The following is a 14,527-nucleotide window of genomic DNA, read 5'->3' as shown; positions in this document are numbered from 1 at the left end:
AACATACAAATTGATAATTACCTTAAATGTAAATGGATTAAATGCTCCATCTGAAAGACATAAACTGGCTGAATGGATGCAAAAACAAGACCAACATATATGCTGTCTACAAGAGACCCAATTCAGACCTAGGGACACATACAGACTGACAGTGAGGGGATGGAAAAAGATATTCCATGCAAATGGAAATCAAAAGAAAGCTGGAGCAGCAATTCTCATATCAGACAAAATAGACTTTAAAGTAAAGACTATTACAATAGACAAAGAAGAACACTACATAATGATCAAGCGATCAATCCAAGAAGCAGATATAACAATTGTAAATATTTATGCACCCAACATAAGAGCACCTCAATACATAACGCAAATGCTAACAACCATAATAAAGGAAATTGACAGTAACACAATAATAGTAGGGGACTTTATCACCACACTTTTACCAATGGACAGATCATCCAAAATGAAAATAAATAAGGAAACACAAGCTTTAAATGACACATTAAACAAGATGGACTTAATTGATATTTATAGGACATTGCATCCAAAACAACAGAATACACTTTCTTCTCAAGTGCTCATAGAACATTCTCCAGGATAGATCATATCCTAGGTCACAAATCAAGCCGTGGTAAATTTAAGAAAATTGAAATCATATCAAGTATCTTTTTTGACCACAACGCTATGAGATTAGATATCAATTATAGGAAAAAATCTGTAAAAAATACAAACATATGGAGGCTAAACAATACACTACTAAATAACCAAGAGATCACTGAAGAAAAAAAGAGGAAATAAAAAAATAACTAGAAACCGGGCTTCCCTGGTGGTGCAGTGGTTGAGAGTCCGCCTGCCGATGCAGGGGACGCGGGTTCGTGCCCTGGTCCGAGAAGACCCCACGTGCTGCAGAGCGGCTGGGCCCGTGAGCTATGGTCGCTGAGCGTGCGCGTCCGGAGCCCATGCTCCGCAAGAGGAGAGACCACAACAGGGAGAGGCCCACGTACCACAAAAAAAAATAATAAATAACTAGAAACAAATGACAGTGAAAACATGATGACCCAAAACCTATCATATGCAGCAAAAGCAGTTCTAAGAGGGAAGTTTATAGCAATAAAATTCTACTTCAAGAAACAAGAAACATCTCAAATAAACAACCCAACCTTACACCTAAAGCAATTAGAGAAAGAAGAACAAAAAATGCCAAAGTTAGCAGAAGGAAAGAAATCATAAAATCAGAGCAGAAATAAATGAAAAAGAAATGAAGGAAACAGTAGCAAAGATCAATAAAACTAAAAGCTGGTTCTTTGGGTAGATAAACAAAATTGATAAACCATTAGCCAGACTCATCAAGAAAAAAAGGGATAAGACACAAATCAATAGAATTGAAAATGAAAAAGGAGAAGTAACAACTGACATGGCAGAAATACAAAGTATCAAGAGGGATTACTACAGACAACTCTATGCCAATAAAATGGACAACCTGGAAGAAAAGGACAAATTCTTAGAAATGCACAACCTTCTTAGACTGAACCAGGAAGAAATAGAAAATATAAACAGACCAATCACAAGCACTGAAATTGAAACTGTGATTAAAAATCTTCAAATAGACAAAAGCCTAGGACCAGAGAGCTTCACAGGCGAATTCTATCAAACATTTAGAGAAGAGCTAACACCTATCCTTCTCAAACGCTTCCAAAATATAGCCGAGGGAGGAACACTCCCAAACTCATTCTACGAGGCCACCATCACCCTGATATCAGAACCAAGCAAAGATGTCACAAAAAAAGAAAACTACAGACCAATATCACTGATGAGCATAGACGCAAAAATCCTCAACAAAATACTAGCAAACAGAATCCAACAGCACATTAAAAGGGTCATACACCATGATCAAGTGCAGTTTATCCCAGGAATGCAAGGTTTCTTCAATGTATGCAAATCAGTCAACGTGATACACCACATTAACAAATTGAAGGAGAAAAACCGTATGATCATCTCAATAGATGCAGAAAAAGCTTTTGACAAAATTCAACACCCATTTATGATAAAAACCCTCCAGAAAGTAGGCATAGAAGGAACTTACCTCAACATAATAAAGGCTATATATGACAAACCCACAGCCAACATCGTTCTCAATGATGAAAACCTGAAACCATTTCCACTAAGATCAGGAACAAGACAAGGTTGCCACTCTCACCACTATTTTTCAACATAGCTTTGGAAGTTTTAACCGCAGCAATCAGAGACAAAGAAGAAATAAAAGGAATCCAAATCGAAAAGAAGTAAAGCTGTCACTGTTTGCAGATGACATGATACTATACATAGAGAATCCTAAAGATGCTACCAGAAAACTACTAGAGCTAATCAATGAATTTGGTAAAGTAGCAGGATACAAAATTAATGCACAGAAATCTCTTGCATTCCCATACACTAATGATGAAAAATCTGAAAGAGAAATTAAGGAAACATCCGATTTACCTTTGCATGAAAAAGAATAAAATACCTGGGAATAAACCTACCTAAGGAGACAAAAGGCCTGTATGCAGAAAACTATAAGACACTGATGAAAGAAATTAAAGATGATACAAACAGATGGAGAGATATACCATGTTCTTGGATTGGAAGAATCAACATTGTGAAAATGAGTATACTACCCAAGGCAATTTACAGATTCAATGCAATCCCTATCAAACTGCCAATGGCATTTTTCACAGAACTAGAACAAAAAATTTCACAATTTTTATGGAAACACAAAAGACCCCCAATAGCCAAAACAATCTTGGGAAATACAAACGGAGCTAGAGGAATCAGGCTTCCAGACTTCAGACTACACTAAAATGCTACAGCAATGAAGACCGTATGGTACTGGCACAAAAACAGAAATATAGATCAATGGAACAGGACAGAAAGCCCAGAGATAAACCCATGCACGTATGGTCACTTTATCTTTGATAAAGGAGGCAAGAATATACAGTGGAGAAAAAACAGCCTCTTCAATTAGTGATGCTGGGAAAACTGGACAGCTACATGTAAAAGAATGAAATTAGAACACTCCCTAACGCCATACACAAAAATAAGCTCAAAATGGATTAAAGACCTAAATGTAAGGGCAGACACTATCAAACTCTTAGAGGAAAACATAGGCAGAACACTCTATGATATAAGTCACAGCAAGGTCCTTTTTGACCCACCTCTTATAGAAATGGAAATTAAAAAAAATAAACAAATGGGACCTAATGAAACTTGAAAGCTTTTGCACAGCAAAGGAAACCATAAACAAGACAAAAAGACAGCCCTCAGAATGGGAGAAAATATTTGCAAATGAAGCAACTGCCAAAGGGTTAATCTCCAAAATATACAAGCAGCTCATGCAGCTCGATATCAAAAAAACAAACAACCCAATCCAAAAATGGGCAGAAGACCTAATTAGACATTTCTCCAAAGAAGATATACATATTTCCAACAAACACATGAAAAGATACCCAACATTACGAATCATTAGAGAAATGTAAATCTAAACTGCAATGAAGTATCACCTCACACCAGTCAGAATGGCCGTCATCAAAAAATCTACAAAGAATAAATGCTGGAGAGGGTGTGGTGAAAAGGGAACCCTCTTGCACTGTTGGTGGGAATGTAAATTGATACAGCCACTATGGAGAACACTATGGTGGTTCCTTAAAAAACTAAAAATAGAAGAATCATATGACCCAGCAATCCCACTACTGGGCATATACCCTGAGAAAACCATAATTCAAGAAAAGTCATGTACCACAATGTTCATTGCAGCACTATTTACGATAGCCAGTATATGGAAGCAACCTAAGTGTCCATCAACAGAGCAATGGATAAAGAAGATGTGGCACATATATACAATGGAATATTACTCAGCCATAAAAAGAAACGAAGTTGAGTTATTTGTAGTGAAGTGGATGGACCTAGTGTCTGTCATACATAGTGATGTAAGTCAGAATGAGAAAAAAAATACCTTATGCTAACACATATATATGGAATCTAAAGAAAAAGTGGTTCTGAAGAATTTAGGGGCAGGACAGAAATAAATAAGCAGATGTAGAGAATGCACTTGAGGACACCAGGAGGGGGAAGGGTAAGCTGGGACGAGTGAGAGAGTGGCATGGACACATATACACTACCAAACGTAAAATAGATAGCTAGTGCGAAGCAGCCACATAGCACAGGGAGATCAGCTTCGTGCTTTGTGACCACCTAGAGGGGTGGGATAGGGAGGGTGGGATAGGGAGGGTGGGAGGGAGACACAAGAGGGAGGGGATATGGGGATATATGTATACGTATAGCTGATTTACTTTGTTATACAGCAGAAACTAACACACCTTTGTAAAGCAAATATACTCCAATAAAGATGTTAAAAAAATGTTAGGATAGATAAGACTTAAAATAAAAGGGAAATTGATGCTGCAAATACGAAGTAAACATTAAAAATGGCATAATGGTATAACGCTTTCCTTAGATATTAGCTCATATGAAAGTTACAAGCCTAAAAGAGCGCATATTTTTTAGTCCCCTCTTTACAAATGAGAAAATTAAGGCTTGAGAAATAACTTGCTGAAAGTGTCTTAGGAGCTTGATTTTCTTTTCTAAGTTTATTTACAAAACACACACACACACACACACACACACACACACACACACACACACAAGATTTTAATACTTTGCTAGGTTACTTTGCAGATCTGTCAGTTTTGACATTTTGCCACTGGGTACACAGGAATGGTTCTCTATAATCTCTACAGAGCATTATCTAATTTTATTCTCACAAGAGTCCAGTGAGAAAACTAGTATGTGTTATTATACCTGAATTTGTTTCACACTGTTACCCTTGTTACCCTGGTTCACTTTTTTATGTGTTTTAAATTCTGATTGTTCTACAACCAACCAACACTGAGTAGAAAGATCTGATATCCTCTTTTTATTCCAAAAGGAAGGATAAAATATAAAGATATAAAATACTATAAAATGACAACTACTTTTTGCCTTGATATAATCTAAGTCTTATGCCATTTTGGATATATTCTAAATATAAATTTTAATTGTTATTACGAACACTTGAAATATCTTCCATACTTTTTATTATGGTACTCATCACATACTGTACCTCATTCGGCTATTGAAAAAGATCTCTTTAAAATTCATTGCTTGCCGTTAGTTAATTTGAAGAACATTTTAGAGATATAATTAAGTAGAAAGAAAAAGGTATTTAAAAATCTATTAGAAAACTTTTCAGGGAATCATTTCTCCAAAGGTTTCATTTATAACCAAGGTGTAAAAATATTCATGAACAGTAATAACCTTCAGGTTTTAGTTATTAATTTAATAATAGAATACTAAACAATAGATGCTTGCCTTTTTTTCTTCTCAGACTAGACGGTATAGGGATTGTTGTCCTATTTTAGTTGGTCTCTATTCTACCTATACATTGTTGAATTCAAAAGTTCAAAAAACTAGAACCAAGTGCATCACATGAAGTTAAGTTATGCCATCTATCTAAAATGTCAGGAGGAAGTAACTTTAAAAAACAGATTTAATATCATAGAAATCAATGCCCATTTCAAAATTGTAAAAAGTTTAATCATGTGTTCATATATTAAACCCAAACCTTTAATATTGTAATTTCTTTAAATAATAATCACTTCTTAGATGAAAATGATTAAACTTGTTCTTAACCTATGTGACTTCAATAATAATTTAAGTATGTTTTGCTATAAAAATCTTATTCCTGAAGACAGTGTTAGGGTTGCTCAAGGGAAACAATATCCTCAATATTTCAATCAATTTTTCTTCAGTGAATTCAGACATGATTAACTAAAATCTCTCTTTATGAGGACTTGTTTTTTAAATGCCATTTTTTAGATTATTGTTTTTTATTTTTACATCTGTAAAATTGGGTGACATTCTAAAGCTTCACAGAAATTGTGTGGATAAATACATTAAATTTTTTAAAAACCTGCAGATATAAAGTATCAGAAACTTGGGAAGCTATAAATATTTTAGAGCAATATCTGACAGATTTATTTTCCTAAGTACCACAGATTAAGCTGGATAAAATTTCAAACTAAGAAAACTATCCCCTTCTGCCATTGAATCATAGAATTCGAAGGGGCCTTAAATGCCATTACTTGGCCTTTAGGTTATAAGTTCTACTGAGGACAAAAGACGATTAGTGGCATAAGTTCAAACATTTATATATAGGAAAATTTTACAAGAAGTTTTCGTACTCCTTTTATAATTCTTGTTTCCCAAGTTATTTCCCCCTTTTTCAAATTAATATAAGAATATGAAAATGTATACAGTATCATATACAATAAAAACGTTATACCATCTTGTATCAACAGAGTATACATGGTAAAAAGGGCACGGAAGTCAGGATACCTGAGATGCACTATCTCAGACAATTCAGTTAACCTGTCTGATCCTCATTTCTTTATCTGTTCTAACACATACTGTTAATAAAGGTGTCAAGAAGTTGAAGTGCTCTTTGAAACATTAAAGATTAGATGTTTATGTTTAGTATACATTTATGTTTAAGTATTTTTTACTGTATTTCTGAAAGTTGATAATATGTAACATGTGTTGGTTACATTAGCCCACCCTATTCTAGGCGTGAACAATTAATGATCTTTAACATTCATTCATTAATTTTTGTGGTATAACCTCTTCTTGTATGGCTTTTACTTAAGAGAAAGTAGTCTATAAATTCAGCGCTTAAGAAAAGTAAAAATAAAATTTGTTTTGTTGTCTGATGTGTAAAAACTTGGATAATAGAGTGAGAATTAGAGGTTGTGCCTCTTACTCAGAACTGACATGAATGGTTTCCATGATGCATTGTGTGGTTTTGAGTCACTGTGGAAATTAGATAGACCTGTGTGTGTGTGTGTGTGTGTGTGTGTGTGTGTGTGTGTGTATAAAATATGAATTTTAAGTAAACTTCATACATTATGCAACTTCTATGAAGCATGAGTCCTGAGGGCAGCAGCAACAAAATAATTAGAATTGTAAACTATGGTTTTGGGAAGTCAATAAAGGCTGCCATTAAAAGTGAATGAGTTCTCTATCTGTATCATATTTGAAGGGGTTAAATATGTAAGTTATAAGATTACTTTTACTGGCTTCCTTTAATTGAATTAACCAGCGAATATAATCAAGTTACCATTTTCCAAAGTGATTCCAATAAGCAGAATTTATTATCTTTGTTCTAATTATATGTAGAAATATTAGAGTCTTAAATAAATGAGGTTCCTTTTTCCAACATTATTGATGATGCTGGAAAGTCTGTTATTTATTAGCACATCCCAAGAAAGCACAAGGAAAAGGGTAAGAAATAACAGTGACTTTCAAATAAATAAGCCCTATTATTTTAATCACTTTCTTGCTGAAAAAAATAAGTAGAATGTGCACCTGAAGCCTTTTCCACAGATACATATACAATGTAACTGGAAGCCACATGAATACAGTAGTAGATTTCTTGGTTACATTTATCTTGAGAAAGAAAATTATATATACATAACAGGGTTTTATCAAGAGTAATAATGAGTAAGCTACTAAAGGTTTTCTAGCAAATTCTAGCTATAGTGATTAATTGACTAAAGAGTAGATTTCAATTAGGTATTTAGGATGGTGTCCTCTTTTAATTATTGGTACTGTGATATCTGGTATTAAGAAAACATACTTCACTCTATTTTAACCCTTAAAATTGCAAATCTCTCTTACCCCCTAAAATGCTGTTTTCAGAACACCACAGAATAACTTCTTTGGACAAAGGAAGCTGGTTACTGGGGAACATCAATCAAACTGGCTATTTTAGAGTCAACTATGATTTAAGGAATTGGAGATTATTAATTGATCAATTAATCAGGAAACATGAGGTAAACTGGATTTACTCATCAAAGATCTGTTTTGACATATGAACATCTGCCATTTTAATCCTAAGTGATTCCATTTTTTTTTTTTATTTTTTTTTTTTTTGGTTGCCCTCATAGGTTCTCTCTGTCAGTAACCGAGCAGGTTTGATCGACGATGCCTTCAGCCTAGCCAGGTATGTTTTCCTGTGGCTCTCCACAATAAAACTAATGCCCTTAAGACTTCCTCTATTAAGCTAAATAGTGTATATGTATTGAATAAGAAATCTTTTAAAAATAATTTCTGTCTCACACCCTTTGTGTTTGGATATGAATTATAATCAGTGTCCCAAATTCTCGGTCAATAGTAGCCATGGGGTATTTCTGAGTCAGGAGAAGCTTGATCAATTTTTGCCACAAGTTCAATTTAACACTCAAGATTAATACTCTTTTTACAATTTCATTAATGAACTCTACAAAATGACCATTGTGCCATATTTAATTTTTGATATAAAGTACCTTGAAGCATCGGCATTTTTTTTCATGACATATACTAGTATATCTGTTTCTTAATGTATTTTTGAATGTGATTCATTATGAAAATCTTGCGCTGCAAGACAGAAATAAATATTCTACTGGGTAAAGCTGTTCTGGACAAAATATATATCAATCTTGTAGCAGAAGTTATAGTACTAGTTATAGTAATATTTGTGTTATTTTCATAGTTAGATTTATAATGTTAAAAATCAGTTATTCTTTTGAATAGTCATTAAATAGCTATTCCTTTAAAGTAATGTTGATCATAAACCCAAGCTATTTTACTCAATTTTGAGGCTAAATAGTAAAATAACTTAGTCCTTTTAATATTTTTTATTGTTCACATCAGTATAGTTTTAATTTTAATAATCTGATATTATGGGACAAAAATTTAGAAATGATAGAGGTGGAGAAAAGCCTGACAAGATAGTCATATGTGGAGATAAAGATTAAGTAAGATATGAAGACTTTGAAGAAAGCATTAGATATAACATGAAGATTATTTTGACATAGACGTTTAGAGAGTTCAGAAAGCCAGTAAGAGAGTGTACTTAATGTAACATTGCCCTGAGAGAGAAGCAAGCAAAAGAGAGCTATGTTAAGAGTTCCACAAGGAAAGGTTAGGGAACTAGAAGAGAACTAATATTACCAGTTAATTAAACACATAAATTTCCAGGCACTGTTCTGTTTTACATATAGTAATTTGTATAATTTGCACAACAACCTTATGAGATAAGCAGATCTGTATTATTATTATTATTCCCATTATATAGATGAGGAGACTGAGGGTTAGAGAAGTCAAGTAACTTACCTAAAGTCATATAGCTAGTAATTGACAGGGCCAGGGCTTCATATATATGCAGTAATAGAAGAGCCAGGTAATATAGGGAGATTGAGGGGATTTGAAGTGGTAGTTCATATGAATCCTTACGTGTTTGAAATGATGGTGAGAAAGCAAACAAGTAGTGATATCCTAAAGAGAGAGGGCAGATGGAAAGATGGAAATTGAAAGGATCTTTGACTCATCTGCATTAAATGATAGAAGCTGTTTTTTAATGAAATATTGTAATTTTAGTAGATGATTTTTTTTCCCAAAATTAAATTCCTTGTTGTCTAATACAGAACATTGCTTTCAATAACAATTTTGGAAGACTTAAACATTTGAAGTAAACAATTTCATTATCATTTATACAAATTTACCAGGGGAATGTGCAAATCTCCTTGAATATATATTGAAATTTGTTCTATTGATCATGAGATAATTTTCCTATTAGCATGGAAGTAAATAAACACAAAATTAGATTTATTCTGCATTTACTTGGGAACACCCTGCAGTCACTTGGAGTTAAGGGTTATTCACATTTCAGTGTATTCTAGTAAATGTTTCAAAGTTTTGCTACCAACCTGTGTCAGTCTTCTTTCAGTTTCCTGAACACACCATGCTCCTTTTGGCTTCTTTATAGATAACAAACAGAAGAGTAGCAAATATTTATCAATATGTATGTTCCAGGTACTGTACTGAGGCTTTTATGAATGATTTTGTTCAGTCTTCTCAGTAAACCCATGGAGTGGGTGTGGTTACTGCAGCCATGTTATAGCTGAGTCGTGGAGGTTGAGAGGGGTTAAGTCTCTTAGCTAAGGGTGCACAGGTTTTAAGTGAGGGGTGGAAGGGTGACATTCAACTGCAGATAGTAGCACAGCAGCGCTTATGACCTCAGGTCAGGGTGACTGCCCATTATATGAAATTCCTTTCCACTCCCCTTGTCTGTTGGGAATATTGCTATTCACTTAAAAATAAAATTTCACTTGCACAGCCTTACCTGAAACCTATCTGTCCTTCCCAGAAAGAATAAGGTGACATCCTGTGGATCTGTACTTTAGCAGTTGTCACCTTGTAGTTCAACTACTTTTCTGGGTCCCTGTGATTTTTGGGTGATCTTGAGGGCAGGGCTTTGTCTCATCCTTTTATTACTACTGCCTGACTTAATCTTTGGTACAGGATTGTACCAATATATATTTGTTGAATGAATTGCTAATTAACTATTAATTATTCAAACTATAAACTTTCAGGCTCACTATCTTTTTGTGCAATTAAGTACACATATTCTAGGTATTTTTATGGTTGTTTTTTAAATATATAAAAACCACATGAATGCATTCTAGTTGTAGTGATTAAAACAAGAGAGATAACAATGTGAAAATTTTCTTTTACTCCTTCCATGACATCCTATAGCTCTTACCCTCCCTCTTCACAGATAAAATTAATATTTGCTGTATATAAATCCAGCCTTTTTTTTTTTTGCGGTACGCGGGCCTCTGACTGTTGTGGCCTGTCCTGTTGCGGAGCACAGGCTCCGGACGCGCAGGCTCAGTGGCCATGGCTCACGGGCCCAGCCGCTCCACGGCATGTGGGATCTTCCCGGACCGGGGCACGAACCCGTGTCCCCTGCATCAGCAGGCGGACTCTCAACCACTGCGCCACCAGGGAAGCCCAAATCCAGCCATTTTTAAACATTTCCATACAGTTTAATTTTTTTTACGTGAACAGAAATACATTCTGTTTTCTACTCATTTATAAAAATAAATCTGAGGAGCTTTATTCCAGTGTTGCTAAATCTTCATTATTATAATCAAGACTGCACTGAGTGTGCTTGAACAGTCTTTTGTCGCACATATACGTATTTTTATAGGATTGATTCCTGAAAGAGGAATTTTTGGTTTAAAGAGTATAAGATTTTTGATAAATATTACAAATTGTATTCCAAAGGGTTTCCCAGTAGAACCCTCCATCAGCCACATACGAGAGGGCCCAATGCCCCCAAACCCTTCATGATAATAAAGAGTATATACATCTTTTACATTTTTGACAGTATGGCAGCAAAAATAATTTTTTTGAAGCTGTTACAGAACTAGTTGAATTAACTTGTGCATCTTTTCATATACATCTGCCATGTGTATTTTGTTTTCTTCTGTGAATTGTTACCTGGTTAAAGGAAAAACAAAAGCCTAATAGAAGATGGGTGAGGTATTTTTCCTACCCTTTTCCTATATGTTTTGGATTTTTTTGGATTTTACTCCTTTTTGTAGAAAACAATTTTACAGTATTTTCTCTCAACACTGTCATTTTTTTTTTATACTTTGTGGTGTATTTCATCATCTCAAAGGCTTTTAATTTATATGTTAAATCATTCCTTTTGTAGCTTTCTGTTTCTTTGATTCTGACTTCCATAGAAGACCTTCTCTATATGAACATTTTGAAAATATTTCATTTTTTATTTGAAAGCTATTTTGTTTTTGTATCTATCTCCTCACCCTTCCTTCTCTAATTAGTTTTTATGTATAGAATGGAAGAGTGGTCTAATTTTCTTTAACATTAATATATTTATAACCAATTATTTAATCCTATTTGTTTTAAGGACTTTCTTATTCATAGATTTGAAATGATATCTTTATCTTAATGAAAATGCTTATATTTTAGGGAACTGATTCAATTCTGTTTAACTGGTCTCTGTTGTTTTTGGCACTAGTACCATGTTGCTCTGATTAGCTTTATAGTATGTTGTGGTTGACAACATTTTCTCTTGTTCTTGTTCAGAATCTTACGTGTTTTCTCTTAAGTATAGATTTTTAAATCAGTTTTCACAAAGCCCATTAAAAATCCTGCTGCAGTTTTGACTGAATATGCATTGATTGGATTTATAAGTTAATTTTTAAAGAATTAACATATTTTCAAATGTGAGCTTTCCAATATCAAAACATGTTGTTTCTTCCCATTTTTTTAGGTCCCTAAGTCAAGCTCTATAGCTTTATTTACATTGGTTCTGGAAATGTCATATTGTTTCCTCATTTTTTATGGTATACGCTTCTATAGGAAATGGCACTGCTTCTGCACTTACATGCTCTAATTTTCATTACTTGTGTGTAAGGAATTAATCAATTGCCTCGCAAATATCATTGTGTTATGATTTGAACTTTGAAATTAGTGACTAAATGCCTAGATATTTTTTGTTGGGTGTTCATGTTTCTTGTTAGTTTTTGTTTTGATGAAGCATTACCAGATTGAGAGATATAAAAATGAACAAGATGCATTTCTTGTTTTCAATGAATTCATGGTCTAGCAGGGACAGTACACTGTAGACAATTAATTATATTCAGTATATCAATACAATGAATAAAATATTATGCAAATGTTGTAATATAAAGAATTAATGTGGTCTAGAAAGATTATGGAGGACATCATATAGGAAATACCATCAGAAAAATGAAAGTTTGCCATGGAAATCTACTAAAGTTTTAAAAGTAATAAAATGAGAGCAGGAAAAAGTGTAAACTAGAGGATGGATTTAGGGCAAGAGAACTGTTACCACAGTGATGCTCATGCAACAAATTGATTGAAACATAGATTTGAGAAGGAGTGGAATTGGCAGCTAGATAACGTAAGAACTCTTACTGAAGTTATTTATTAGCTTAATATGTAGTAGAAACTGGAAATTTGGAAGATGCGCTTTAGGAAGTATAATATCCACTGGATTTGGATATTTAAAGTCATTAACATGCTCTGAGTATGATTTTAAAGAGCTATAAAAGTGTGTAGAACTGGATTGTGGACCTATGTGGTATTTTGTTTGAAAATAGTCAAAATACGTGAAAATTGTTTGGAACATTTGTTCATATGTAAGAGTTCCAGAGATAAATCATCATCATCATCACCATCATCATCACCACCTTTGCCCTGGGCAGTTACTGCATTGATTTACTTATTTAGTCACCAGTTTCCTGGAAAATTCAATTATGTATTGTAGAACACATGCCAGATTATTGCATTATTAATGTCATAACATATATTTTTAGCTTGCATAGCATATTTAAAAAATTCTGTTACAGGCTATTCCATTAAGGACCCAATCACCTAAAAAAGCCTAACTGGGACAGAATCTTACAACTTAGTTTGCAAATTTTGTTAAGAAATAAGATAGCAGTTATATCTTCTAAAGTATTAGTGTTTTATTAACAATAAGCACAAGAACCTGTATCTGGAGATTATGAATGTCACATTTAGAAGTGCTCTAAGTACTGGTGAGCTGTCATCAGTAGTAGTTAATACATTTTTGAAGACGGTATAAGTTAAAAAATTAATAAATACATTTTTATCAACTTGTTTCTGAGTTTATAAATCTGCGATATGTTAGGAGAACTGGAAATTCAGTATGTGAGCCAGTGAAAATATAATGGCTCATGAAGAAGCAGACTAAGAGAATACCTCAAACCTACCCTCATGCATTGTTTTTGTTTCTGGGCCTTAGTTTCAGGACTGATAGCAGCATTGTTAAAACTGCCTTAACAATGTTTGCAAGCTGATTGGTACTAACCTGCTCCTTGTGGGACTTCCTCTATCATAGTTTTTATTAGAAATTCTGTCTTCTGGATGGCTCTCCTGTACCTTGTTTAAAGTTTCCCCTGCCAAACATGTGTTCATTACTTCTTTGCTCATTGCAGAAAATAGGAGCGTTATGTACTTAAAAAGCAACTTCATCTTGAACTGGGCTAGAGGAAGAGTAGCTTTTCCTGTGTTGATGGCTGGACGTTTAAATTGTAACGTGTTGACCTTTTGTAGGGGACATTGAGAAGGAATGACTTAAAAACCTTTTATGAGAAATACCTTGGCAGACTGGACATTTTGTCCTGATTTCCCCACTCGGTTATGGAGATAACAGGACCGCTTCACTTCACCTGAACATGGCTATGCAAAACCTGATTAAGAATCCTGGATCCCTCTGACATTGTCTACTGCTTTATAAATTCTGATTTCAAAAAGGATATTTAGTTTCAGAATTCTTTCCTCAATTCCTGCCTTTTTCTTTTTTGAAAGTGCTATATAATCTCAGTATAAACATTTTTCTTCCTTAACTGTGTTTTATAATGGAATCATAAGAGTTATTAATAATAGAATACTGGGAATACTGATTAAAATGGGTTTTATATTGTACTCACTGGGCAGGGAGAGAAGGATGATTCTTCAGCTGTTTATATTAGAATCATTTGGGAGAAGTAACCATGTGTAGATTATGTTCTTATTTATGTTTTGTTAAGCCACTAGAATGTGTGTGCAAAAGGATTAC

The 14,527-nt window shown here is 34.0% G+C and overlaps 1 protein-coding gene across 2 annotated transcripts in view; it reads left to right on the top strand.

The window, feature by feature from the left end:
* TRHDE (thyrotropin releasing hormone degrading enzyme) overlaps window positions 1–14,527 on the top strand; it is a 398,879-nt gene that overhangs the window by 308,170 nt on the left and 76,182 nt on the right. For both annotated transcript variants that reach the window (XM_079937605.1, XM_079937606.1), the window contains exons 11-12: window positions 7,765–7,898; window positions 8,013–8,068. In XM_079937605.1, the coding sequence (XP_079793731.1) occupies window positions 7,765–7,898; window positions 8,013–8,068 (190 nt within the window). The remainder of the gene's footprint in view (window positions 1–7,764; window positions 7,899–8,012; window positions 8,069–14,527) is intronic.

Source organism: Stenella coeruleoalba (assembly GCF_951394435.1).
Source record: "Stenella coeruleoalba genome assembly, chromosome: 11".
NCBI classification, from domain to species: domain Eukaryota; kingdom Metazoa; phylum Chordata; class Mammalia; order Artiodactyla; family Delphinidae; genus Stenella; species Stenella coeruleoalba.
Note: the sequence above shows the minus strand (reverse complement) of the source record. Positions and strands in the feature narration are given on the sequence as shown.